The following is a 25136-nucleotide window of genomic DNA, read 5'->3' on the forward strand; positions in this document are numbered from 1 at the left end:
TGTTTATCTTACACAGCTACACTGTCTCTGTTACTGGAGTTCTGTACAAATACTTAGACATTGGGAAGAATAAATCCTCCAAGTTTTTGTTCAAATTGTTTTGGGAATAGCCATTCTAAGACCCCAGTTTAAGCCAAGCAGCCAGCTAGGACTTCTAATTAGAGTCTGCACTGAAGGTCTAGGTCATTTGCCGAAAATTACCAACTTTAACAATAAATATTTTTATTTTTGAGATAGGCTCTCACTGTATCGCTGGCTGGCCTGGAACCCACTATTTAGACTGGGTTGGCCTCAAACTCACAGACATCTACCTGCCTCTGTCCTCTAACTACTGGTATTAAAGGCATGCATCACCACATCTAGCCCATAAACATGGGGTTATTTAGATATACTTTAGTTTCTACTAATAATGTTTTATAGTTTTTGTTTTTAGATTTATGTGTATGAGTGTTTTGCTTGTTTATGTATGTGTCCCACATGTTTGCCTGGTGCCTACAGAGCTCAGAAGAGGGCATCAGATCTCCTGGAACTGGAGCTATGGGTGGTTGTGAGCCACCATGTGGGTATTCTTTCTTAGCCAATCCTGGGCCCCCTGCAAGAACAGTAAGTGCATGCAACAGCTGAGCCATTTTTCCAGCCGAGTTTTATAGTTTTTTCCAATTTGCATGTATTTTGTATGTGCGTTCATCTCTGCACGTGTGTGCACACACACTAACCACAACATACATGTGGCGACCAAAGGCCAACTTGTGGAAGTCATTTCTGTTCTTCTGTGTGGATTTTGAGGCTCTGACTCTGATCAGCAGGCTTGTTACCATAGCCTCTCCCTGCTGAGCCATCCTGTAGGGCCATTTTAAGTGTTTAGAGCATACATTTTACACACCTTTGTTAACTCTAGTCCTAAACCCAGTGTGGGTGCACCCCTGTAGCCTCAACTACTCAGGAAGCAGGGGACTGCGTAAGACTGTTTCTTAAAACCAGCCTAGTAACTCTCTCAAAGACTGAAAAACCCATGTGTTTTATTCTTTAAATGATGCCGGGTGACTCATGCCTTTAATCCCAGCACTCGGGAGGCAGAGGCAGGCGGATCTCTGTGAGTTCGAGGCCAGCCTGGTCTACAGAGCAAATTTCAGGACAACCAGAGTTACATAGCGAGGCCTTGTTTTGAAGAAAGGAAAAAAAATGACCCTGCCACTCCTTCATCTATTCTTGGCTGACCAGCCTTACCTGCTCAAGGATTAAAGATGGTTACTACCACACCTGGTTCTAAAATGTTTTCAAGTTTATTTGTATTATTTTTAATTGCGTGTCTGTGTGCGGGAAATGTGCACATTAGCGCAGCTACCCACCAAGACCAGACCTGTGGGAGCCTCTGGAGATGGAGCTAAAGGTAGTTGTGAGCTGTGAAGTGGGTGTTGGAGATTGAACCTGGGTCTTCTGGAAGTGCCCTTAATTGCTGAGCCGTCTCTCCAGGCCCCTAGGGTATTCTGGTTTTTATTGGCACCTCAGCCTAGCATCCCTTCCCTGTAGGGCTCACAGCTGAGTCCTTTGATTTATCTGAGAGCTGCTTCTTCCTCATGCACCCCTCAAAGCAATCGTTCCTCCCTCCTCCCTATCGTATCACACCCCTTCCTTCCTAGCACTCAGCGCTCGTCGCCGTAGACTTGGCAAGCCGTGGTATCATTGCTGCCCTTCAGGGCCACAGTCCCAGTTCAGTGGGTTTCCTAATGTGGCCAGGACAGACAGAACAATCTTGGGTTAGGAGAGACAAAAAGTGAGACCCCAGTGAGGTGTCACGAGGAGGGATGGGGTTCCACCTGCAATCCCTGAGATCTGCAGAAGTTCTGTCTCTGCCTGTCAGGATCCTTGGGTCAGCTTTGGTCCACAGGGCCTTCTGTGTGGGCTGGGACCAGTATGGAGGGTTCCGCATGTAAGGCCTAGGCTCCTACCACCCACCTGTTCTTGTTTCCAGATGAGGGAGGTAGGATGAGGTATAGAGACTGTGTCCTCCAAGCTCAAATGTAAACATTCCAGACTCCATGCTGCCCATTCCCTGTGTCAGCTTATCCCTGGGTGCCTGCCACTAGAAGAGGTGGACATACCCTATAACTAACCCCTGTAACTCGGTGCAGGGCTGTCCCTGAAGGTGTGGGCTTGCAGGTGCCATGAATTCTATTTTCTTTTCCAAGTTGGTCTCAGCTTGAAAGGGTAAGCCTGGCGTGGATGACAGTTCAGACTCCACAAGAGAACCCAGAGAAGAGAGTCCTTTTCCTTTGATTGTTCTGGAAACCAAACCAAGAGGGGTTCTCAGCCCATGCTTCTGTCTGGTGCTGTCCTCCACAAGGCCGGACCTCCCACAAGTCATGGTTTGAACCTGCTCTGTTTCTGCCATGACTTTTCCTGCTCCTCTGTCTACCAAAGGGCCCTCCTAGCTTGGCTGCCTGTTGACGGCAGAAGAGGGCCCTTGCCAGGGAGATAGATGATCAGGAGCCCGAGGAAGGCCTCCAGCCGAAGTAATTCTCTACTAAGTTGAGTGCAGGTGTGTGTGTGTGTGTCTGTGTGTGTGTGTGGTGGAGGGGATTCTCCTGGCAACAAGTGCCTGCAACACACTAACACAGGCAATGCATGTGTGCTGAGACAGGCACCTGGGCAGGAAGCAGTCACCTGCTACAAAGTATTAATGTATGCACTGACCTCTTCGGGTGGTGACCTATACACACACACTCAGGTTTACTTTAACACTAGGCTAGATTCGTTCCTGAGACAGGCTTGAGCTCACCTTATTGTGTTAAGAGGCTGAGGCAGGAGGATTGCAGCTTGGGCCACATAGTTAGTTAAGGCCTATCTTAAACATCAGCAGTGGGCCTGGAATAGTTTTGTTTCTGCCTAAGCAGGAAAGGGCTCGTGGAGACCCTGAAAGCCCCAGAATGTCAAAGAACATTAGTTCCATGGAGAACAGCCCCAGGCTTGACTTCTACCCTTCACCCAGCCCCACCCAGCTTGGCCCCAGGGGCCAGCTGGTTATGGACTTGTCATCTGAGCCCAGGCAGAGCGTGGGCTATTTTTAAGTCTCTGAACTACACCCCACCCCCCAGTTCTACTACTGGTCGCCTGCCTCTGCCTGCACCTCCTGGAATGCTGACTGGCAGTTGGGGCTGGCGCGGGGGCTGGGAAACTGTTATAAAGCTGAAGGAGCTAAGCAAGCAGCTGTCACCTGGGACTCCTGTGTCCCTACCGCCATGGCCACACACCGCCTAGTAATGGTTCGCCATGGTGAGAGCTTATGGAACCAAGAGAACCGTTTCTGTGGCTGGTTTGATGCAGAACTGAGTGAGAAGGGGGCTGAAGAGGCCAAGCGGGGGGCCAGTGCCATCAAAGATGCCAAAATGGAGTTTGACATCTGCTACACATCGGTGCTGAAGCGAGCTATTCGCACCCTTTGGACCATCCTGGATGGTACGGACCAAATGTGGCTGCCTGTGGTGCGTAGCTGGCGCCTCAATGAGAGGCACTATGGGGGCCTCACAGGCCTCAATAAGGCTGAGACAGCTGCAAAGCACGGGGAGGAGCAGGTGAAGATCTGGAGGCGCTCCTTTGACACCCCGCCACCCCCCATGGACGAGAAACACCCCTACTACACTTCCATCAGCAAGGTGGGCCAGGTGCTGGGAAGCTGGAAGGCTGGGAGCCTGCGTGGGAGGGCTACCCAGGGAGCAAACACAAATGTTCATGTGTCCGTCCCCAGGACCGGCGTTATGCAGACTTGAAGTCTGGGGAGCTGCCTACCTGTGAGAGCCTCAAGGACACCATTGCCCGGGCCCTGCCCTTCTGGAACGATGAGATAGCACCCAAGATTAAGGCTGGCAAGAGAGTGCTTATTGCTGCCCATGGAAACAGCCTGCGTGGCATTGTGAAGCATCTGGAAGGTGAGGCTCATCCTCAGGGAAGATGGGAGACAGGAACTAGTGACAGCCCTGACGTGTTTCAGGTATTTTACATATGTGAGGGTTTCAAAAGTAGATTGAGGTTAAGATTTGAGAAGTGCTTTTATGTTGTTCTATTCCCAGCATACACTGGGCTACTGTGACGAAGGTGGTGAGTTTAGTCGACACAGCACAGCTGAGCCACCCCACCCCACAGGCGCTAATTATAGAGTAGGCTTAAGGCACCCATAGGGGACAAGGGCGGGATTCTGCCCCAATGCTGGCTTGTTACTGAAGCTTGAACAAGCCACTTGAGTTGCTACAGAACTCTTGGCATCTCTCCTAGTGCTGCCTGCTTCCCCCCCCCCCCCAAGATAGTCTCACTGAACCCAAGGCCTTGAACTTGAGGTCCTTTGGCCTCAGATATAGGCTACAATGAACAGCCCACTCCCTGCACAAAGCTAAACCACTATCTCCCTCCCCACAGCTTCTTTAGGCAAAACACGGTCTGAGTGCAGAGCTATGGTGATTTAACCATCTTAGGCTTGCAGAGCGACTCCTACTCAAGAGCAAGGGTTGACGGACAGGCCTTGGGAGCCATGTGGGCATAGGGAAGTTACCAATTATGGCCCCAACTGGGTCTTAGACACTGTAAGTCTATTAGATTCTGGACAACCTTTAGGTTTGCTGGAATCCTAAGAAAGGAGTGGGGTATGACCCATTTCTCCAGCTAGTGGGAGCACTAATGAACAGATGTGCAACATGAGGGGGCACCTCTGCCCCTCCTCCCTGGACTGGCTTCTGAGAAAGTACATGGGGAGTGTTCCAGGGAACACTCCCGGGTCCCCCTGCTTGGTAGGGATGGGGTGATGGCAAGGGCAAAGGTTGAACTGCTATTCCAGGCAGGGGCTGCTAGAGCAGGCAGGGTCAAGTTTCCTGTTCCTTCCCTGCTCACAATTTATAACCTCTATAAACCAAATGACTCGTCCCAACCCTCTTTAGTTTGGCCAGTTCACCCTGGGCTGAGAGCATGCATGGCACCACTCAGGTTACAGTTATTGATGGTGGATGTTCTTGTCTTGCTGCGGGGCTATTTCTGTAAGCAGGTCCGCCTTGACCTTTAGGCACATTTCTGCGGTCTTGCTCTCATGGATGGGTTAACTGGCAACATCCTAGTACCAAGCCCATGTTGTATGAACTGAGTGGAAGGCGCTAAGAACACTGTTTCTGCTCCAGGGATGTCAGATCAGGCCATCATGGACCTGAACCTGCCCACGGGAATCCCCATCGTGTATGAGCTGGACCAGGCGCTGAAGCCTACTAAGCCAATGAGGTTCCTGGGAGATGAAGAGACAGTTCGGAAGGCCATGGAAGCTGTTGCCGCCCAGGGCAAGGCCAAGTGAGGGTGTACGTGGGCAATAAAGTTCCTTCTGCACAGTGCCAAGTTTAGCATGGCCAGACTTGGTCTGCCAAGCTCAACTCAGTCATGAGGACTCCTGGGTCCAGAGTTGCAGCTATCCCTAACCCAACATTGATGGGGGGAGAAGTCCAGTACCCATTTCTGGCTATAGGGGTCTAAATCAGGGCTATGCACACCCCGTGTGTGTGACCAATCCCCTGCAGTGACCCTGCAGCTCTGGAGTCACTTGGTTACATTAAGGAGAAAAGCAATGTGCCCTGTGCTTCTCCATGAGAAACAGGAAGTGTGACTCTTGACCAGCTTCCTTCAGGGTGGCTTTCTGCTATCTCTGTGACCTCTTAACTGGCATGCCAAGTGTACCTCCCAGGCAGGACAAGTTTATCTGACTAAGCCTGCAACAGTTTTAGCTCATAGGGCCTCCATGGCCTGCTGTCCTAAAGGATAGGCAGAAGATGGGGAGGGAGTAGGCTTGACCACTGCATGAGGTTGGTGGTTTCCCCGGGCACTTCCGCCCCAGGCCACCAGCAGGCAAGTCTGGGGTCAAGTATGTCCACTACCTCCAGGCAGATGAGTGTTGGACCATGTTGCAGAGGCTCCTGGAGGGAACTCTGCAGCTGTGGTGTCTTCTAGAACTGAAATGCAGGAAGGCTCCAACATGAGTTAATGCTTATTTATATACTCCAACCCTCTTTTTTGAGACTGAATCTCTATGTAGCTCTGGCTGTCCAGGAACTGAAAAAGAGCAGGCTGACCTAATGGCCTTGAATTCATGGAGATCCACCTGCCGCTGCCTCCTATGTGCTGGGGTTAAAGGCCACACAACCATGCCAGGTTCATTTGTACTTCCTATAGGAGGCTAAACAGCCAGTTTGTCTGAGGGCACATATGTGTAAACACACGTGTATACTTATGTATGATGCAGATAGAGACCCCAGGCTGGGCTTTCTTCCATGTGGGAGCAGTGATGAGCTGTGGGCCTCATTGCAGGTCTTAGATCGTTTATCAGACACAGATGGGCGGAGCCAGCAGACATGAGTGAACCAAGATACATGTCATGTCTGATTTTTCACATTCTCAGAGATGGGAGCTTGGTCGTCCCATCCCTTCTTCCCACAACACAGGCACGGGGACAGAGAGGGAGTGAGGTAGGGAAGCCCCTAGTAAGAAAACCTCCCTGCTGTCAGAACGGCCATGTTCTACTCTGACTTTGGTCAAGACCTAAGTTCATGATTCCCGAGGAAACAGCTGCAGCTACCACCCCTGAGAAGCCACAGAGAGAAAGAAAGGCAGATGCAGAATGTGGCCCCCAGATGTCCCTGCTCCGACCCCAACTTCTCAGTGCTGCTGTCCTTGGGCAGAGGTCACCCAGGAGCGGGCCACAGGTTAAGCTTGGATCAATACACCATTCCCACTGGGGTCAAGTGTAAGTCTGGTAGGAGGTCCTGGAGGCTGTGGTAAGCATTTGGGGGAGCAGTGGGATACGGCTACATCTGGGGTGACAGCACTCAAGGCAGAGGGAGCCTTGTCCTCACTGAAGTTCCATTCCTGGAAGAGTGTCAAACATTAGCTCTCAGGCCTCCTCTTCGGGGGGAGAAGGAAGACAGGCCTCAGCCTCACTCTATGAGCTCCACGTAGTTGGCAGGAAACATGCCAAAGTGGCCGTCAGGCCCGTAGCCACGCCACCAGCCTTCATCAATCACCTCGATGCCCGTGATTAGGTTCTCAGGGTCAAAGGAGATCTCTGTGTCGTCAGCTGCAGGAAGGGAAGCCGAGGGATGGCATCTTGGTGCCTTGGCGCACCCCTCACCTGTCCCCAGGGAGCCCAGTGCCATCCACTCCGGCAGCACCAATGTGCCTGTACCTACACTGGCCACCACTCAAGGCAGAGCATCCTAAAGATCACTCCTTTAAATCCTTGTTCCCCAGTGCCCCAACCCTGAAGGCGAGGAGCCGACACGCAGGCCTCACTTCTCCCATCAGACCTGGAAGGTCTACAGTAAGGATGGCTCTAGGGATTCTGTGAGTGGGTGGTGAATGGTAGGCAGCCAACCAGAGGCACGTGCTCTTCAGGACAGACGTTCCAAGGCCGTGGGCATTCCTACTACAGAGGGCCTTCCATCACATCCCATATCTTTTCTTTCAGATACCCTCTGGAGCTAAGCCCCAGAAAGCCCCTGTACACATTCTTGTCCCCTAATCTCAGGATTTGTGACCCGTGACGGTTAGCTAGAGGAATCTTACCTGCCTGGTAGTCGTACAAGGCCCGGGCACATAGCCCCTGCCCACTGAGGCCCTGGCCCTGCATGTAGTTGTCGATGTGTACGGAGTCAGCCCCTTGCTGCTGTACCTGTTGGAAGTGAGAAAGATGGCATTACCCCAGTCTCAGCCTTCACCCAGGCTCAGACTAAGCTGGGATCTGGGGCAAGGGCATCGAGTACGAGAGGGCCCTGTAGGGCAAGGGGCTGTGGCTGCCTGGTACACTTGCAGCACGGCTCTCACCTCAAAGGTAGCACGCAAAGGAGCTCTTGGCATCTGTCATCAACCACACAGGGCACCGGCACAGCACGGTTCCAAGGAGAATGAGCAGACTCACAGGTAGGTTGCCTGCCTACCATGCTCAAGGCTTTGGATTCTAGCATCCACGCCACAAACCAAAACAAAACTAGGCTGTGGTGGGGGCAATCCCCACACCCAGGAAGGCCGGGTCAACAGGATCTCTAGCTGAAGACTACACAGTGAGACCCTGTCTTCAAAATACAGTGAAGGGACTGGAGAGATGGTTCAGGAGTTAAGAGCATTTGCTGCTCTTGCAGAGGATCCCAGCTTGGCTCTCAGAACCCACGCAGCAGCTCACACTGTAATTCCTGTTCCAGAGGTTTTCATCTCATGCTTTCTTCTGGCCTCCACACGTACCACACACACATACACATGCAGGTCAAACACTCATAAAATAAAAACAGAAAAAACAATACAACCCTAGTACCCTAAAACATGCCACAGGAACTCAGACCTATATCCAACCTACCAGTGGCGGTTCCTCATAGAGAGCCTCCTGCTCTGGGGCTTCTTCATATGTGGGTTCTTCGTCTGTCTGGACTGCAGACAGACTGCTAGGTGCTGGCTCCTCACAGACACCTACAGCAAAGGACACAGCAGGATATGACCTTCTTTCTACAAAGTCCCCCTCTCAATCACTTCCCCCCAGGGCTGTACAAGGTTACAAGGGTCTTGCCTGCACCGGGCCTTGAGACGGTGGGAGTTGGCTCTCTGCCATAGGAGGCTTCTGGCTGAGTGAGCTGCTTCTGCAGGAAGGGGCTCCTCAGCTTACCTGAACAACCCAGAAAACACCAAGTCATTACTTCAGCTATAACACACCTGCACTCTACAGACCTGCCTAGTGTATCTGAAGTAGGGCCCCTGCTAACACAGGTAAACACCCCAGGGTTTCGGGCTGTGTGAATCTGGGCAGTAGAAATGCAGAACAAAAGGGTCACCTGGATTCTGGTGGCTCTCCTCATTCTTCTGTCACCCCTTAAAACACACCCTGGAGGCCCCTGCATGGACTCTAGGCTTCCCCTCGGTCCACCCTGTTTTGTTGCCAGGCCCAGAGGAGGTCTCACCTGGCTGAGAGCTGGAGAGAGAGGTGGTGGACATAGCCCTCTCCTTCTGCTTGAAAATCTCTCGTGGGTGTGGGGCCTGCTGCCCAGCAGACTCCTGGGAGAAGCACAGAAGCATGCTTTGACCCCCGCGGTGACTGAGAACCCAAAGGCTTCTCACCTGACTGCCCTACCTCAGAAAGCAGGCCCTCAACGCTGTGTTGTGTGTGTAGGATGAGTTAGAATGGGGACTAGGAAGACGAGGAGCTGACAGACGTGGTCCTAGTCTCCCCACTGGCTGTGCGCACAGATGCGCCTCAGGTTGACTGCAGAGGTCTGGGCTAAGCCTCAATCCGAGAACAAGGATTTCACCAAGTGGCTAAGACAGAGCCAAACTAGCAAATCCCTAGGTCTGTTGAAGAGATGCCTGAAACTCACCCATTCCTGTCTGCTCCTTGAAACCACTTCTTGCTCCTGCTCACACGGCCTGCTGGAAGGGCCGAGATTAGGAGAGCTGAGGCTGGCAGCAGCTCCTCATGCTGTTCCCTCAGTGTTCCTGCCCCAGAACAGGCAAGCATTTGGGGACAGCCATAACCACTTTCCCAGGGCATGGTGGGCTAACCTTGGGGTTCCAGATGATCTGTGCTGTTCCTGGTAGCGCTGCTCACGGCGGGCAGCCTCCTGCAGCTCTCGCTCACGCCGCTCCTCCTCCAGCCGCTGCCGCTCCTCCTCAGCCCTACGCTTCTCCTCCAATCTGCGGTTCTCCTCTTCCTTCTGGAGAGGGAGCTGCACACTCAGCCATGTGCAGCCCCCTAGGCTTCAAACCCTGCCAGGGACTGGGTCCCTCAAAGGGCCATGCCAAAGAAGGGTCACTGCAGCCCATCATGCACTGTGCCTCCAGTGTAACTAGCTGTAAGGACAATGCCCAGCAGCGTGTCTGTCAATGTGCCCGCCCCCACACTACAGCACTCACCTCAGCCTTGGCCCAGAAGCTATCTTTGCCAACCCTCTTGATCTCAGACTCGGCGTTGGTTTTCTGGTACACGGAGCCCTAGAGAAGACACAGTGGATGGTCAGGCACGAGTGGAGCAGGGTAAGGGGATTTGTCTGCTCTAGAGAGCACGTGAAACCTTCTAGGTCTGCATCTGGGAGGCTCCGAGGAGCCTGGACTACCACTCACAAGAAGACACACCAAGACATTAGGAAAAAAGTCTGGAGCTGGGTGTGGTAGTGCACACCTGTAAGCCCAGCACTCAGGAGGCTGAGGCAGAAGGATCTTGAGTTCAAGGCCAGCCTGGCCTACAGAGCAAGGCCCTGTTTCAAAAACTAAACAAAACAAGGTCTAGAAAGATGGCTCAGGGGCTAAGAGCACTACTGCTCCTGCAGAGGATCAAGTTCCCAGCACCCACATGGGATAGCTGTCTGTAACTCCAGTTCCAGAGGATCTGTTGTTGCCCCTTTCTGGCCTCTGCAGGCACCGTACACACGTAGTGCACAGACACACATACAGGCAAAACAGCCAGACACGCTACACATAAAATAAAGACAAAATACATCTTTAAAACAAACAAAAAAACAAAAGCCCAGGGAGACCACCCCAGCAAGGACATGGCACCCTGAGAGCACAGGGTGTGTGTCCATGTCCATGTGTGTCTATGGTGGCAACTGGTCCTCACTGATGGGAACAGGAGGATTTTTATCCTAGACTCCTGGCAATTCTAAAGTAGGCTGCTTTTCAGACAGCTGACTGCTGGCAACATTCAGAAGCATCACCATGGATCCCAATTGTATGACTAATAAGTGATTTGCAGCCATGAGTGCCACATGATGCCAGAGCCACAGGCCTGTGTGGTTTCAGGCTCCACAATAAAGCCGCCAGAAGTTCTCCACAACGGCTCCCCAGACCATCTAAGTCATGCAGACACTATAGCTCTTGGGGTATTAGACTATCACAGCTGTGGGCAGTTGCCCAAGAGCCTCTGCCACAAGCTGGCTCTCCAATAGCAAAGCCATGGGGTTGGTGCCCATCAGGGCATAGGATCACCATCAAGAGATGCCAAGCAGAAGGAATTGTTACTCAGACACTAGAAACTACACTTCTGGTCCCCTGCTCTTAGGCATGGAGGAAGGTCCATGTCAGGGCAGCACTCACCACTGGGGCCTGAGGCCCTGTATCCTGGAAGCAGGCACTTTCCCTATGGAAACTATAGTTAGCTCCAGAGGCCTTAGCAACCTTCTCCATGATGCACTCAGGCTCCACGTCCTCCTCAGCCCGTGCATTGATGGTCACATGGGCGCCCTAGAGCAGAAGCAGCACTTGAAATATAAGCTTTGCAAACTTAGGAGAGAACAGGCCAAACTATCTGTCCATATAGCAAAGGCCAGCACTGCACACAAGACTAGTACCAGGAGACACCAGGGGCCAGCTCTCCCCAGCCGTCAATGCTACAAAGTTCCTGTTGCAGTTCAACAGATGCTCAGGCACTTGCCATCTATTCAATGAAAACTGACTCCTTCCTGAGTAGCTGACCTGAGACCTCATTAGCGGTTATTATATTGGAAGTTCACCAAGTACTCGGAAGCAGAGTCCTTGCCTAGCATGTGAGAATCTGGGTTTGTTCTCAGCACTGCAAAAATTTGAAAACTTAATTAAAAGCTTTCAGACCAGATGGGAGAACTAACGTATGTCTAAAGATATACTGGCAGAAACAGAAATCAGTCTCAAGTCTCCTTGCCAGGAACCAAGCTGATGCAAAAAGTCAGCTGACAATAAAATTATAAATTAATTGTGATAGAAATGTCTCTGAAATTGGAAGACACTATAGCTGTTACAGCTGTGGGGTGAGTGACACGAATGCTCGTATAAATGGGCAGCAAAGGGATGCATCAGAGGATACGTGGGCAGGGCGGCAGCAGCTTCTTCCTTCAAGTCTTGCTGCTGCTGCTTAACTTCTCTCTCTCTCTCTTTTCTTTCTTTTTTAGCTTTATGAGATAAGGTCTCACTAGGTAGCCCTAGCTGGCCTCAAACTCAAAGAATCTGCCTGCCTCAGCCTCCTGAGTGCTGGGATTAAAGGCGTGTGCCATCATGCCAAACACTGCTAAACCACAGAGAGAGGATCAGCAAAGCAGTTGGGACTGGAGTGGCCCATATCTTGCCCTACTGAAGCCAGGCAGAGGTGGTTCTGCCCATATCCTGCTGCTCAGGCAGAACACTGGCCATGGTCCTGCTCCTGTTTCCGGCTCCCTTCCAGTTTACCTGTATTCAGGAATCTAGAGTACTGGATCCTGCAAGGCCCTTTGCGGGGCTTGGCTTAGCCCTCACCTTCAGGAAGTTGGCCATGGTGCTGACGTGGTTGGCGCATGCTCCCTTCCGCACATCATTCACACCCTCGCCTGTCTGCAACACAAGCACAGATAGCATGACCCAGGTCTCCTCCAAAGCCACTTCCTGGCCCACAATTCCCAGGAACCCAACAGTTTCCCTATCTCTCCTAAAAGGCACTCCGTCCCCTCCTCCAGACAAAGCCATTCTCCCGAATGAGTCACACAGATGAGATCAGTCTTCATACTTTCCGAGCTCAGGATGCAATTTAAGAAGCATGGCTGCTGGCTTCCCAAGTGGGGACATTTCTCAAACATTCCTGGTCCCCATAGGGGGAACCTATGCTGTTGGAGTTCCTATCGCTATATTTTCAAGGCTCCTGAACACAACCGCAGGCCCTCTCTTCCATCAGAGCCATCTCAGGGCGGGGATTTTTTTGTAATAATTTCTACTCCATTCTGCAGGAATCCTTCTGGGCTTTGGGAGTGAATCCCAAGCAAAGCCATTTATTCCTTGGTTCAATGAATGGATGGTTTACTCTACTCATCCCCATTCTTAACCAACAGTCCTGCTGACCTACTGAGTGGTATAGTGAACCACTGTTCCCAAGGCCAAGTCAAAGGAGAGGAGACAAGGGCTGCTGCAATGACATCATCACATACCCAGTTGATGAGGACAAACTTGGGCAGGCCGGAGTTGGGGTCCTTCACCCTGCAGAAGGCGTACATCACCTTCCCACTGTTGAGTTCCTCCACCAGCTCCTCCAGGCCTCCCTCTGCAGAGTTACAGGAAGGCTCAGAGGCAGCCTGCACCCCTGCCCACCAGTGCTCGCCCCACCTGCCTCAGAATCCTTCTGGGACCCAAGTTTAAAATCAGACTCCAAGGATGAACGGGCAACTCAGTGGCAGAGTGCCCGGCTAGCACCTATCAGGTCTTGGGCCAATCTCCAGCTCCACAAAATAGTAAGCAAACAAGTAAACGAACATAAAATAACCTGACTCTTGGGTCCCAGCCCCACTCAGCTGACTTAGCAGAGCTTGTGGGACTCAGTGAAGTGCGTTTCTGGCAAGCATGTCAGGTGCCCCCACCATCTCCCAGTTTTTTTTAACCCACAATAGTTTGTTTTTGTTTCTGAAAATCACTTCTCTAAGATTGAGAAGGAAATCATAAATAAAAGGCTATTTTTACTATATTTACTTTACTTCTTTCTTTTTTGTTTTTGAGACAGGTCTCTATATAGGCCCGGCTGTCCTGGAACTGTAGACCAGGCTGGCCTCAAACTCAGAGAGCTCCACCCGTTGGCTTCTGTCTCCTGAGCGCTGGGGCTATAGGTGTGTGTTACTGTGCCTGCACATCACCAGATCTCTGAATGGAAGAGCTCTATGACAATGTTACCAAGGAAGGCCTGGGACAAGAGCCTACTAATGCTCCTTTGTCACAGACTACGTGTCCACCAGAGTCAGACCTTTTGGGACATCCCAGAGACAAACAGTTAGTTAAAACTCTCACAGTCTTGGCTGGGGACGATGAGCTGCCCTAAGCCATTCTCCCTGACACTGTGCTTCAAGCTCTAAATTTCCTGGGTCACACATTTCAGCTACAGGGCTCCCCAGAACCCAGGGCAGCAGCATTCTGATGGGCAACAGAGTTGTGCCTTGTGCCAGCCAGAAGCCCCGACTGCTGATATGTGCAGCTCTCAGGCATATACAGTGTCACGTGAGATGACCAATCGGTGGCGATTCTAGTGGGCGGATGGTGGAAAGGAACTTTTCTATCAACAATAGTGCCTAAAACCACACTCTCATTTGCCTGAGCAGAGAGCATGTTCCAGGCACTCACTTGGAGCGGGGAGGTCAGGCTGGCCCTAAGGACAGCCATGCTAGCCTCGAGCTTGGGAGAGCCAAGGATTTCAGCTGAGAGGTCTGTCTCATACCCCAGGCATTTCTGGCTTAGCTGACTTGCCTGTTTCTCCCAGTGATAGCCAAGAGCCAGTATTTCTTTGAAATACCAAATCAAGGTCCTCACAATAACCTGCAGCCACACTGGCTCTCCCTAAGGAGGGTCACACCTTTGCATGTAATTGCCCAAGACCAGGGCAGGACAGAGTCAGAGAACATATATGTTGTGGGTCTTCACCTACACCGGCTTGAAGACTGGCATCCTCAATCTGTAGTGCCCTGGACAAGGGCTGCCCATAAGCCGGAGGGCGGACAGCAGCAGTGTCCTGGCCCAGCCAAGGACAGCCAAATAATGTCTTCATTAGCAAATGTGAAACGCATCAGTGTGTCATGGCTGACATGGCTCTGGCCATGGTCCTACTGGACACTGGTCCACATTCAGATCAGTAGTCTGGAGCTAACTCAGTAAAAGGTCTGCAAAAAATCAACTAGGGGAAGGGTCACTGTAGCTGAGCTGGAGAAAGGAGACGCCTGTGTGCCCGAATTCCCTTTCTGCTCCTGTGATGGCTTAAATGTCAGCTGAGGTGGTCCAGGGCTAGCTACAACCTCTCCCCGTTGTGTATTTCACTCTCTTCTCTTCTGGTGCTGAGAGCCTGTGTGGGTTCATACTCACCACCTGTGCCAGCCACACGGATGTCATTGCTGTTGCCTTCATAGGTAAACAGAGCCCTGAAAGGAAACACAAGCGGGCTCAGTGGCCAGCACCCACGCTCGACCCACTGCACCTACATGGCAGGCGCAGGCTCCACTGTGCCCTGCCCTGCCTTGGCATGTAGGAGCAGGCTACTCTGAGGCTAGCTAGCCATGGACTCCCTTTGAGAGAAAGCCATGGAGATTGCGAAAGGACATACATACATCTACTGAGAGGAAGATACAAGCACAGAATTGTGTGTTTTTTCTGCACACTCATGAAAGAAACACTCAACTGGATTGTAGGTGCATAAATTTCAAAAGGCATAATATGTCTACATATTTCCGAATCCAAATACCTAAAGGAGAAGCAGGAAGGAGAAAGATGCCGTGGGTACTCCTGAGTGTATCGGCCCTGCTTCTACAGCCTGTGGATGGGGCACAAGCTCTTTCTGTCTTGAGACTCTCTTAATATGCACTTTACCAGGAGTATACAGCAACAGAAAACAGACAATTACATAATATCGAGTCCCAGTTAAGACCAGTGATCCAAAACTGGGTGGTGGCGGCGCATGTCTTTAATCCCAGCAGTCAGGAGGCAGAGGCAGGGGGATCTCTGGGAGTGTAAAGTCAACCTGGTCTACAGAGTGAGTTCCAGAACAGCCAGGGCTGTTACACAGAAAAACCCTGTCTTGAAAAACAAACAAACAGGGGCTGGAGAGATGGCTCAGAGGTTAAGAGCATTGCCTGCTCTTCCAAAGGTCCTGAGTTCAATTCCCAGCAACCACATGGTGGTTCACAACCATCTGTAATGAGGTCTGGTGCCCTCTTCTGGCCTGCAAGCATACACACAAACAGAATATTGTATACATAATAAATAAATTTCTTTAAAAAAAAAAGAAAAGAAAAAAAGAAAAACAAACAAACAGGGGCTGGAGAGATGGCTCAACAGTTAAGACCCCTGACTGCTTTTCTAGAGGGCCTGAGTTCAATTACCAGAAACCACATGTGGCTCACAACCATCTACAATGAGATTTGGTGCCCTCTTCTGACGTATAGGTGTACATGAAGATAGAGCACTCATAAATATATGAATCTTAAAAAAAAGAAAACAAAGGAGAAAAAAGAAAAACAAACAAAGGCCCTTGGTCCACCGAGCCTCTGACGGACAGAAGCCCACAGGCTTTCCATCCAGCAAAGCCTTAACTTGATGAGCCAACTCCAAGCGGGGTGTGTAGAACTAATTATTCAAATGATTCTAGATGATTTTAGCTTATACACTTGCTCTCTAGAAGCAGTGAGGAAATACGATGAATCTGTTTAGTATAGACAATTGACCAGAATGAAGGCTACCGATGGAAGAACCTGGAGAGGTGGCCTCAGGAAGGCAAGCTGTACCTGAGGGTCACAACATGGGGCCCAGGCATTAAATGGATCTTGTGCCAACACTAACAACCCCAGCAGGGGTGACAGGCATGAGGCACAAGAACTGACCCAGGTAACAGCAAATCTGTCTGCTGTCTCTCAGCTCGAGAGACAGAAACTCCAGACTAAGTTCCAAGAGGTTGTCAGTGCCACGACAAATGCATGTCCTGAGAGTCACAGGAGGTCACCAGGAAGGAGATGCTGCTTCCCAGAGCAGAGGACCCCAGCCAACAGATATTCAGCCCGAATTGGTAGAGCTCTCTGGAAGAAACAAGTCCCTTCCTCTTGGTGACAAGCGCTGGCTATTAGGGCGGGGAGGCTAAAAGAAGTAGCAGAGGACAGAAGGGATCTAGCAGCAAAGAACGACCTGCCTGGTGTCTGGGGTCTAGACCTCCAACCTCCCCCACTTTCTCCTGTGTTCTATCTGAAACTACCTTCGGAATGTTTTTCAGTTCAAGCTAGGTATAGTGGCACATGCTTGGTAATCCCAGCACCAGGAGGCAGTGATGGAGGCAGAGGCAGATAGATCCAGGTAGATTCAAGATCAGCCTGGACTACACGGTGAGATTCTGGCTCAAACAAAACAAAACAAAAATCTGTCAAGACTGGGAAGGCAGCTCAGTTGACAAAGTGTTTGTTATGCAAAACATGGGGATGCGAGGTCCATCCCTGTCCCCATGAAAAAGCCAGGCATAGCTGGGGAAGACACACAGATGGAACCTGGAACTTCCTGGCCACCCAGTCTAGCAAATTAGTGAGAATGAGGTTGAATGAGACCCTCTCTCTCAAAAAAAAGAAAAAGAAAAAGGAAAAAAAAAAAAGTAGGGCATAAGAATCCTTTCTGCTCTTGCAGAGGACCCAGGTTTGGTTCCCATCACTCACATGTGACTCACAACAGTCTGTAAATTCAGTTTTTGGGGATCCACACCCTGTTCTAGCTTCTGCAGGCATCAGACATGCACATGGTACACATACACATAGACAAACACTCATACACATAAAATATAAACAATAAAGTAAGGCAGAGAGTGACTGAGAAAGGCTGACATTGATCTCTGGCCTCCACACACACACTGACATCCATTTGTACCCGTGAATGCATCCACACATGCATACATGCACGTATACACATGCACACATGCACGCACGCACGTACACACTCACACACACCCCAAAATAAATATTCCACTTCAGAGGCTTTTTCTTGTCTCCACCCGAGCTCCACCCTTATCACAATCAACGTGAAGAAAGCATGGCTCATGAGGCTTTTAACAGCAAGAGAGCACCTTTACCACCCAGTCACTCTTGGAATGCGCGCACGCTGACAGCACTGCAGCTATGAACACTCCCTGAAAGGTCCTCCCCACGGAATTCACCCTCCAACAGGTCACACACACACACCCCTAACGCTAATGTACTGTCAGGGAATGAAGTATGCACAGGGTAGAATAGGAACCAGGGGCGCAGAGGTCACGCCCGCTCTTTGGGGAGGAAGCTGAAGCTAGATTGCAGATGGGGAACTAGAGCTGTGGCTCTGGCCTATAGTGCAGAGTGGTACCGGCTCTGTGTGCAGCTTTTTTGACCAACAATTGAAAACCACCTCTTTTTGACTATTTCTTTTTCTACATGGTTTAATCCATCCATCAAAAACATATCTAGGCACTAGGGACAGAAACAGGCCTACTCCACCACTTTAGGGAAGAGAAAGAACACACAGATGCACACACTCACACAGATACATAAACTCACACACAGATATACACACACAGATACTCACACTGATACACACATCACTACTCCATGAAGGTTTCCAGCATGTATGTTATTTATATCACAAGGAAGTGAAAAGAAACTGGGGGAGATGAGAAGGTGACTATAACTTTAGTTTCAGGGGACCCCACACCTTCTTTCAGACTCTGAAGGCACCAGGCATATAAACGGTCCACATATTAGGACCTGGAGGCCTCTCTGGGAAGACAACCTCAGTGCAGATAAGAAGGACAAGACACCATCAAGATGCCATAGAAGCCAGTTCCATGCAGGGGAAGCAGTAAGATCAGGGCTCTGTGATGAGGAACTAGCTTGTAGTTTTGAGGAAGAGAAAGACTTTGGTACAAGGGTGCTCAACAGGTGTGGCCAGTGTAGGAAGCAGGAGGGGCAGGCAAGAGACTGCGCTTTCTTCAAAGTGCAACAGGAAGCCACTGCAGTTATGGGCAGGGAACCGAGATGGCTCAGATATTTTCTCAGCTAGCGAGTGGGGACCTGCCACACAATCTTGCTGAGTAACTACTGAAATGGCTATGGTAGTGAGGGTGGAGGCCAGAGGCTCGTTCAACTGGAGTGGCACAGTCTGTGGAACCTAAGCAGTAACATGGCTGCCTGGGCAAAGAGAAGGCTCTGCACCCTCAGAAGGGACATGAGTGGCAAGGCAGGGCAATGTCAGACCGAAGTGGAGCAGATGATTCCAGTAAGGGGCTCAATGAGTACTTGGGAGACAGAGGCAGGGGAGCTCCAGGCCAGCCAGAGCTACGGAGTAAGGCTTTGTCTCAAAAGCAAGCAAGCTGGCTAGCTCAGCAAGCTCGGGAGATGTGCGCTGCTAGTTAGGCTGTGGGGTATCACTCCCAGTGATGGTTCCTGAGAAGACTAAAGGGCAGGAATATTGAGGGGATACGAAGCAGCAGAAGAAAGATCACAGGACCATGAGATAGGGGTAGTCTCCATGGCAGACTCAACACGGGCAGACCCGGTATGTCGTCCCTCAGTGCTGACCACAGGGCAGTGGTGATCCTACCACAGCTCCAAGGGCAGTTTGCACTCCTCAGCATTTGTTCACCTTAACCTGCCGTACTCAGCATATTTCTCGGAAATTTAAGCGCTAAAAACTGGCTAATGGAAACATTTTAAGTAAATGGGAAAGTGAAAGAGAATTGCTATAAGTAGCTGAAGGGGGAGGGGCTCAGCAGGGTCACCCTTGAAACTTCAGATCCAAGCTCACAGTACTGCATGTAAATCCCGAGTAAACTGCAGGATGAAACCGAAACACTGACAGCCTAGCAGAGGAAGTCCTAGGGTGCTGGAGGAAAGATGGAGCCTTTCTCAAACAGGTGACAGTATCCCGTTTTCAGTCCCCTTCCTCTAACTCAGAAATGTGATCGAAGAGAACCAGGGATCCAGACCTGACATCCCTGACTGAGCCTTCAGTGTGAGTTCATGACCTCAACCCCGCCGTCACACTGCTTTCAAGGTCTATTCCTGAATCCGGGTTTAAAAGACCAGGACGCGGCTTCCTCCTTCTAAGGAGTTGGGGAGCTGCGCGGGACCCCTTTGTCCAGGAAGTCCCAGAAAAGGCAAGAGGCTGGCAGACAGCGATCACAACCAGAAAGAAACCTTCAAGAGACTCCCAGGGCAGAACCGACAACAGGGGGCAGGGGAAACGTCTGGGGGCAGACAGCAGTGGCGAGGACCGCGCTAGGGTGCAGGGAGTCGGAAAGGTGATCCAGCAACACCACGGCCACGGCGCGCCCCGACCTTCCACTTCCAGGGTCTCCCCGGACCCGCCTCGCTGCCTACCAGTCGGTCGGGGATTTCTCATTGACCACGCGCACGTAGGCTTCCTGCAGCGCCGGCCCGTTCCGGCTCAGGTTCACCGCCATGGCACGCCCCACGGTCCCAGCGATTCTACAGCCTCAGCTCTCCACCGGCCTCCACTGACGACCGGAAGCTCCGCCCCGACGGCAGGAAGCCTCGCCTCTGACGTGCGGAAGCCGCGCCCAGGAGGACGGAAGCGGAAGTAGAGGATTTGCGAACTAGTTTGCCGGTAAAATTGAGGTAGGATGGCTATTGGTGAATTAGAATCCGAGAGAGGCAGGCGGGGCCTTGTGTTCTCGTCCGCAGTCCCCAGGGCGTGGCTTCGAATCGACCACCGCACTTTTTCTTATTCTTGTTTTAGTTAGTGTATTTTGTTTGATAGTAGACTCCCAAGTCGCTCCGGACGAGTAATCCTGAACCTGTGTGTACACTCGCGCCTCAGAAATTTAATCTGATAGCTGGTGCGGTAGCGCACCCCTTTCATCCCAGCACTCGCGAAGCAGAGGCAGGTGATCTTTAAATTCAGACTAGCTTGGTGTACAGACCAAGTTCCAGGACAGCCAGGGCTACACCGACAAACCCTGTATGGAAGAAAAAGAAAAGAAATTTAACCATCAGTATCCCGCGTGATGGTATGTGCCTGTGATCCTAGCACTCAAGAGGCAAAAGCTTGAGTTCTAGATCGGCTTGGGCATCATCTACATCATCTAAAATAGGAATTAAAAAATTAGCTCGATAGTGGGATAATAAAGAGAATCTGCTTTGTGGGCCAACTCTAGTTCAAAAATAGTTGCCTGAACTTCTTTATGATGGATCATAACCTGTAACTGTAAACTAAAATAAAGCCTTTCTCCTCTCTCTCTCTCTCTCTCTCTCTCTCTCTCTCTCTCTCTCTCTCTCTTTTGTTTTTGTTTTGTTTTTGTTTTTGTTTTTTTGAGATAGGGTCACTCTGTAGCTTTGGAGTCTGTCCTGGAACTAGTTCTTGTATACCAGGCTGGCCTCGAACTCACAGAGATCTACCTGCCTCTGCCTCCTGAGTGCTGGGATTAAAAGCCTGCGCCACCACAGCCCAGCTCCCTTTCTTCTATAAATTGCTTTTTGTCAGGATCTTTCATTTCTCTGTCACAGCAGAGAAATGAAAGTAGAAATTACTACACTTAAAATGTTGCAAGGATGGGACGGTGGTGCTGGTGGTGCCGGTGGTGCTGGTGCTAGTGGTGCTGTTGATGCGGGTGGTTCTGTCTGGTGCTGGTGGTGCTGCTGGTGCTGGTGCTAGTGGTGCTGCTGGCGCTGTTCGTTCTGGTGCTGTTGATGCGGGTGGTTCTGTCTGGTGCTGCTGGTGCTGGTAGTGATGGTGGTGATGCTGGTGCTGGTTTGTGCTGGAAGATGGTGATGGTGGTGGTGGTAAGATAGCTTGGTGGTTAAGAGCACTGGCTGCTCTTTTAGGGGACCCAGGTTCAATTCCCAGCACCCATATGGCAGCTTACAACCTCCTGTAACTCCAGTTCTAGTGTGCTTGCTGCCCTGCTGCCCTCTTCTTGTCTCTGCTGACAGCATGCATTGACATGGTACACCTCACACATAGGTATAAAAATAAAATGGGTGTGAGGGAGGCAGAGGCAGGTAGATCTCTATGATTTTTGAGGCCAGTTTGGCTTACTCAGTGATTTCTTGGCTAGAAGTGAGACCCTGTCTCAAAAAACAGAAGTATTAAAAAGAAACTTCAGCTCCATTTAGCAAATGCAAATCTTCAAAAGAGGTAACATATATTGTGTGTGTGGTACATGTACATGGGTGAGGGGTATGCATACTTGTGTTGTCTGTGGAGGCCAGAGGGCAATGTCAAGCGTCCTGCTCTTTCATTCTTCACCTTATTCCTTCGAGGCAGGTCTCTTACTGAGCCTGGAGCTGGGTTGGTGGCCAGCAAGTCATAGGATCCTCCTGTTTCTGCCTCCCCATAGTACTGAAGTTAATAGACACGCAGAGTCAAACTCAGCTTTTAAAGCAGGTTCTGTTTTTTTTGTTTTTTTTTTTTTTTTGCAGGTTCTGGGTGTCTGAGCTCAGGTTTTGAATCTTGTGAAAAAGTGCTCTTTCCCACTGAGCCAGCCCCTTAGCTCCAGCTGTCGTTTGTTCTTCAGGAATCACTTAAACCAGTGGTTCTCAGCCTTCCTAATGCCGCGACCTGTTAATACAGTTCCTCATGTTGTTGTGACCCTAAGCATGAAATTATTCTGATGTTATTTCATAACTGTAATTTTGCTACTCTCATGAATGGTAATGTAGATATCTGATATGCAACCCCCAAAGGGGTCTCTGCTCACAGGTTGAGAACCACTGACTTAAACCATGCATCTCTCTGATCTCTATGTTCCACTGTGGGCGGGAGGGGGAGATCATATTACTCCACAGATGGCTTTCAAGATCTGCTGTTCAGTTACTGACCAAGGACTGAACTTAGTAGTGTCTGTAGATGTGGGTGACACAGGACCAAGCACACCACTGTTCATCTTCAAAATATGGCGTTTGACCCAAGAGCCGATCCCACAGGTTGAACTGGGAGCATGACAGACAGGTGGGCCCTTCTCAGTGGCAGAGAATCCAAAGGACCGAGCACAAGACTGCCTGAGCACAAGACTGCCCGAGCACAAGACTGCCCAAGTGGTATGAAGCTCATTTTAGGGTTCCAAAAATTAGTAATTTGCACTGGGAACATCAAAGGGCTCGTTTTACTTTTTCTACTCATTCTCCAGCAGAGAGGACTCAGTTAGGGGATACTCTAGATTTAGAAAAATGAAAGACTAACATTTAGATGCTCATAGCCTTAACACCATGTTGTGCCAGGACTTTCCTGTCTGCCTGCCTCTGATATGAAACTGTGTCCCTTTGCTGGCTGAGTTATCGTCTACAAAGTGCTGTGTTCTGCTGAGCTGAAGTGCTCGTGGTGTTACAGCTTGGGAGAGAAGATGTGGTAGCAGCCTTGTAGAACACTTCAGTAAGAACATTCTTTCCCCTAACATTTAAGAAACAGAAACTTAAAAAGTAATGCCCAGCAGGGTGAGAAGGTGAGAAGCAAGAAAGCCCAACGCCCCAAAGGCTGGTGACTACAAAGTGTGTGAATGAGCTCAGAATCGTACTCACTGGCATTGGTCATCTTCTTTTCTGTTTTAGGTAGTCTTATGTGGCTGAGGCTGGCCTTGAACCTCTTTCCTTCACTTCTTCTGCATGCCAGGATTACAGGTGTGCACAGCCATGCCTGGTTACTTGTTTTCAGAGCAAATCAATTTCCCTTGGCTGATCCTTGAAGGCGCAAGTCATAAACAATCCCACACCAGTTTGGAATTGTGATTAATAGGGTGGTATTTATTTAAAAGGGAATAAACTTACAAATCACCGTCCCAGACAACAGCCCTCTACGCACGCAATTAGGAAGAAGTCTAGTCGCCGGAACCGGAGCAGGAAGTAAAGAGAGAGAGGAGGGAAGTGGCCGCTTTTTTTAAAGGGAAAGATACCACGCCCCAATGGGCTGGTATCTTGGCGGCTATTGGCTGGAGGAGCGGAAGGACCTCCCGCAACACCTCCCCCTTTTATTTAAGTAAGAGAGTTCTAAACCTACTATGAAATTATATACAATAAGTACAAATATCCTATTCTAACTAGCTTAGGTCTTATATAATAAATAGCTTGGCTAAGTTATGAGTCGAAAGTAACTACATTTATATAGTCTTCAACCCCATCGAAGATCTGAGAAGGGAAATAATGTTACCTGAGTAATTAGGAAGTGCAATCAAACAACTTCTAAAACATGCAACAAATCACAGAGACAACTAGCTACCTGGGCAATCACCCAAGGTCACGTTTGCAGCGTTGAAGCAACCAACTTTGGCTAAGGCCTAACATAACTGACACACCATTTTCAAAGGCAAGAAACTTGTCAAAACCATCTTACCCTGTCTTGGCAGGATATGACAGTCCTGTTTTTTCCATTCACAGATACTCTGTATTTCTGTCAGTGGTTGAGGTATGGGCATTTCTTTACCCAAAGGCCAGTTCAGCCAAGAAGAAAGGCTCCGGGTGGAGTGTCTTTGGTGCTCAACATTCTCTCGGGAATAGAGTGGTGTTGCCAGGAGCAATTGTGTCTCACTACCACAAAACTCTGAGTTAGATTAAAGGCCATTTTCTACAGCTCTTTGAAGAGGTTGAAGATTATCTATCTATACTGAGTATAATCTCTATGTGTCTAAAGAACCTGATTAGTCTAATTATAAATGACAAACTTAGAATACTATTGATCTATATAATTCTCAATACCTATCTAACTTAAAGACTAAGACAATAAACAACTGTGAAACAAATGAGGACAATGACCTCCAAATATAAACAATGTACAAATATACATTGCAGTATGGTAAATGTATATCAATACACAAGCAATATGTAAGTATCTTAATCAGAGGTAGAAATGTACACTGCAATATGGTAAATATATACAATATATATCAATACAATATATGTCAATACATAAAAATGTTTTTAAACAGAGGTAGAAACATGCATGCATACAATAGTCAATATAATTTCACTTTGTATCAATATATAAGAATCGATACCAATACATTTGTCTCAAAACAATAACTCACAAGTACCAACAAGTACCAATCTATTATCCCTCTTTTTTTTTTTTTCCAAATGATCCCTGAGCTTATTATAAAATTCCTTCCCCAACCCTCAACCATATACCAATTTATAATCAACCCCTAAATGATGTCCCTAAACCCAAGGGCAAACTTTACTGGGAGAGGGGACGTCGTCCTCTAGAGTTACTTCCAGCTGTCATGGGGGCGACGTTCTTTCTGGGGGATCCTGTGAAAGTAAAATGATGGTTAAATTTCAAGATCGATGTCTTTTAAAATTGCAAATAGTCTCTGAGTATTTTGTGCAGGTCTGGCCAGAATGTTGTATAAGAGGTGCACCATTTCAGCTAACCAAGTTGGGATCGTCTTGTGCAGCTGGTACCCAAAACAGGTCTTGTAGTAGCGCTATCAGTATCATGACGTCATATCAACCAGGTGGAGTCGTTGTTATGGGGCCCCATCTTCTTCCTGGAAACTTTAAATGTCACTTCAGGAAAAACTCATTGTTCATTGTGAAAAACTTAAACATCAATCATATAGACATACACACACACACATACACACACACACATATATTCAATGAAAGGAATGATAGATATATTCAATGAAAAGTATGATAGATATGAAGAAAAGCAAAGATGTT

The 25136-nt window shown here is 49.5% G+C and overlaps 2 protein-coding genes across 3 annotated transcripts; one reads left to right on the forward strand and one right to left on the reverse strand.

Moving 5' to 3' along the window:
- Positions 1-3225: 3225 nt before the first annotated feature.
- Positions 3226-5383, forward strand: Pgam2 (phosphoglycerate mutase 2). The gene is made up of 3 exons (XM_057772234.1): positions 3226-3653; positions 3746-3926; positions 5160-5383. Exons 1-3 carry the CDS (start codon positions 3240-3242, stop codon positions 5324-5326), a joined length of 762 nt encoding a protein of 253 aa, XP_057628217.1. The 5' UTR covers positions 3226-3239; the 3' UTR covers positions 5327-5383.
- Positions 5384-6042: 659 nt separating this feature from the next.
- Positions 6043-19991, reverse strand: Dbnl (drebrin like). 2 transcript variants are annotated; one of them, XM_057772232.1, is made up of 13 exons: positions 19845-19991; positions 14833-14888; positions 12924-13036; positions 12262-12336; positions 11092-11238; positions 9913-9990; positions 9562-9713; positions 9378-9426; positions 8964-9057; positions 8576-8671; positions 8369-8478; positions 7585-7690; positions 6043-7096 (listed from the first exon to the last, which is right to left on the reverse strand). In XM_057772232.1, exons 1-13 carry the CDS (start codon positions 19925-19927, stop codon positions 6957-6959), a joined length of 1299 nt encoding a protein of 432 aa, XP_057628215.1. In that variant the 5' UTR covers positions 19928-19991; the 3' UTR covers positions 6043-6956. The 2 variants fall into 2 exon arrangements, with proteins under 2 accessions (XP_057628215.1, XP_057628214.1); XM_057772231.1 differs by having other exon boundaries at positions 6045-7096; positions 9378-9429.
- Positions 19992-25136: the final 5145 nt, after the last annotated feature.

This window comes from Chionomys nivalis, chromosome 6 (genome assembly GCF_950005125.1).
Source record: "Chionomys nivalis chromosome 6, mChiNiv1.1, whole genome shotgun sequence".
Lineage (NCBI taxonomy): Eukaryota > Metazoa > Chordata > Mammalia > Rodentia > Cricetidae > Chionomys > Chionomys nivalis.

Excerpts from the sequence above, each read along its gene's own strand:
- Dbnl (XM_057772231.1), bottom strand. The coding sequence starts at position 19,927 with ATGGCGGTGAACCTGAGCCGGAACGGGCCGGCGCTGCAGGAAGCCTAC. Across the intron at positions 12,337-12,923 it reads AGTTTGTCCTCATCAACTGG|ACAGGCGAGGGTGTGAATGA; the intron begins GTATGTGATGAT and ends CTTGTGTTGCAG. Across the intron at positions 9,430-9,561 it reads AGATCATCTGGAACCCCAAG|CAGGCCGTGTGAGCAGGAGC; the intron begins GTTAGCCCACCA and ends CGGCCCTTCCAG.
- Pgam2 (XM_057772234.1), top strand. The coding sequence starts at position 3,240 with ATGGCCACACACCGCCTAGTAATGGTTCGCCATGGTGAGAGCTTATGG. Across the intron at positions 3,654-3,745 it reads ACTACACTTCCATCAGCAAG|GACCGGCGTTATGCAGACTT; the intron begins GTGGGCCAGGTG and ends GTCCGTCCCCAG. Across the intron at positions 3,927-5,159 it reads CATTGTGAAGCATCTGGAAG|GGATGTCAGATCAGGCCATC; the intron begins GTGAGGCTCATC and ends TTTCTGCTCCAG.